We start from the raw sequence: 1543 nt of genomic DNA, 5'->3' as shown, positions 1-1543 counted from the left end.
GTTTAGCTTTGTGTACTTCATGTTGACAGATCTGAGCTCATAAACACTGAACAAAAATGACTTTTAATGAAGTTACAGCGACACAAAAGAAGACTTCTGAGTTTAAACAGAGACCGGCACATGTGAGAAGTTCACCGCCCCACAGAGACCCCAACAGTTTTTCCATAGCATGTTCATTTCTGCAGTACAGTTTGAAATATTATTATTATTATTATTGGGACTGACTCTCTGTGGAGCCTCAAGTGGACATTAGCGGAACTGCAGGTTTAAAAAGCGCTTATTTATCTCATAATGTTGCACAAAATGCCACATTTTCAGGTTTTCAGTCAATACTTTTTTCTATTAACTTTTCTAAACATATTTTGGTTGTTAAGAGTGTAAAGGCTGAGAAAGTAAGATGAGGAGAAGCGTGTAAGAACCGATGAAGACGACTTAATGTCCTTAAATATCAGTGGCTGTGATCTAAATCTAAACACCTGCATTCCTCTGTCACATTCTTTTAGCCTGAAATGTGACGACTTTTCATAACGTGATCCAACAAACACACACACAAAAATATGCATTACTAGTCGAAAGTACCACCTTTTCATTCAATGTTCTTGAATGAACATTGAGGGGTGTGCGTGACGCCTGCAAAAGGTTCATGTCTCTGTATAAGATGTCCAGAGAGGTGCACAACAATAAGCTTAACAACAACCTTTCTTTGTTACTGGGTGAGAATCAGACTCGCGACTCCAAAGGTGTGCAGTCTTGCCACTACACTATCCAGCTGCGTAACGTGTTCGGTATAAGGCAGGTTATGGTAATACGATGATCAAATTCAGTGTTAAATCTGTTCTTAACGTAAGGTATATCACTGTGTTTGCCTCAAAAGTTGATTCTGTTCATCTGGACGTTTCAGTGGGAGAAACGTTTCGTCACCATCAGGCGACGTCTTCAGTCTCAGCTGACTGCAGGTTTCAACCTTATAAACAGGACATTTGCACAATGACTGAACCCAGCCACTGAGGGAACAACGGGCTGGGGGGTCAGTTCCTTGATCATTAATGCAAATTATTCTGTTGTTCCTGCAAGTCTTTAAGTCCTCTCTGATGGAAGTTCTTGTTGCTGGTCTGTAGAAGAAGATTCAGGATGGCTGCTGGGCTTGAGCTTGTTTGGCAGAATCAGCTGCAGGGATGAACAACAGCATTATTTTACATGTAACACAGACGCAGATCTGCTCTGGCTTATTCTCATATTTTCTTTGGCAAAGCTGTTTCTGCTCTCGCTCTAATTGTGGTTCAGATTCTGAAAACATACAGCAGGCCGGAGCCTCTGTTTCCTCAGGTGGCTGAGGTTTTTACACATCTGTCGAACAACGCTCAGGTTTGAACTTTGAGAGTTTAAACAAGAGAGAAAAATGTGAAAATGTTCGCGTCTGTCTGAGAGAAGTGTGTAGTGAGGGGCTTTACAGCCTTAAAACATCTATAACTGTAAAACATTTAAGCTACTTCGTGGATTTCACCTGTCACAGGTTTTTTTTAGAACATAACTCCTGCAATAA

General features: G+C 40.8%; 1 protein-coding gene across 1 annotated transcript in view; it reads right to left on the bottom strand.

The window, feature by feature from the left end:
- Window positions 1-948: 948 nt before the first annotated feature.
- Window positions 949-1543, bottom strand: part of LOC106456479 (RLA class I histocompatibility antigen, alpha chain 11/11-like) — a 7908-nt gene continuing 7313 nt past the window's right edge. The window contains exon 7 of the mRNA XM_013915198.1: window positions 949-1167. Coding sequence (XP_013770652.1) covers window positions 1127-1167 — 41 coding nt within the window. The 3' untranslated portion in view covers window positions 949-1126. The remainder of the gene's footprint in view (window positions 1168-1543) is intronic.

This window comes from Pundamilia nyererei, unplaced genomic scaffold (genome assembly GCF_000239375.1).
Source record: "Pundamilia nyererei isolate P.nyererei 1_Seehausen unplaced genomic scaffold, PunNye1.0 scaffold00268, whole genome shotgun sequence".
Classification (NCBI taxonomy): Eukaryota; Metazoa; Chordata; class Actinopteri; order Cichliformes; family Cichlidae; genus Pundamilia; species Pundamilia nyererei.
Note: the sequence above shows the minus strand (reverse complement) of the source record. Positions and strands in the feature narration are given on the sequence as shown.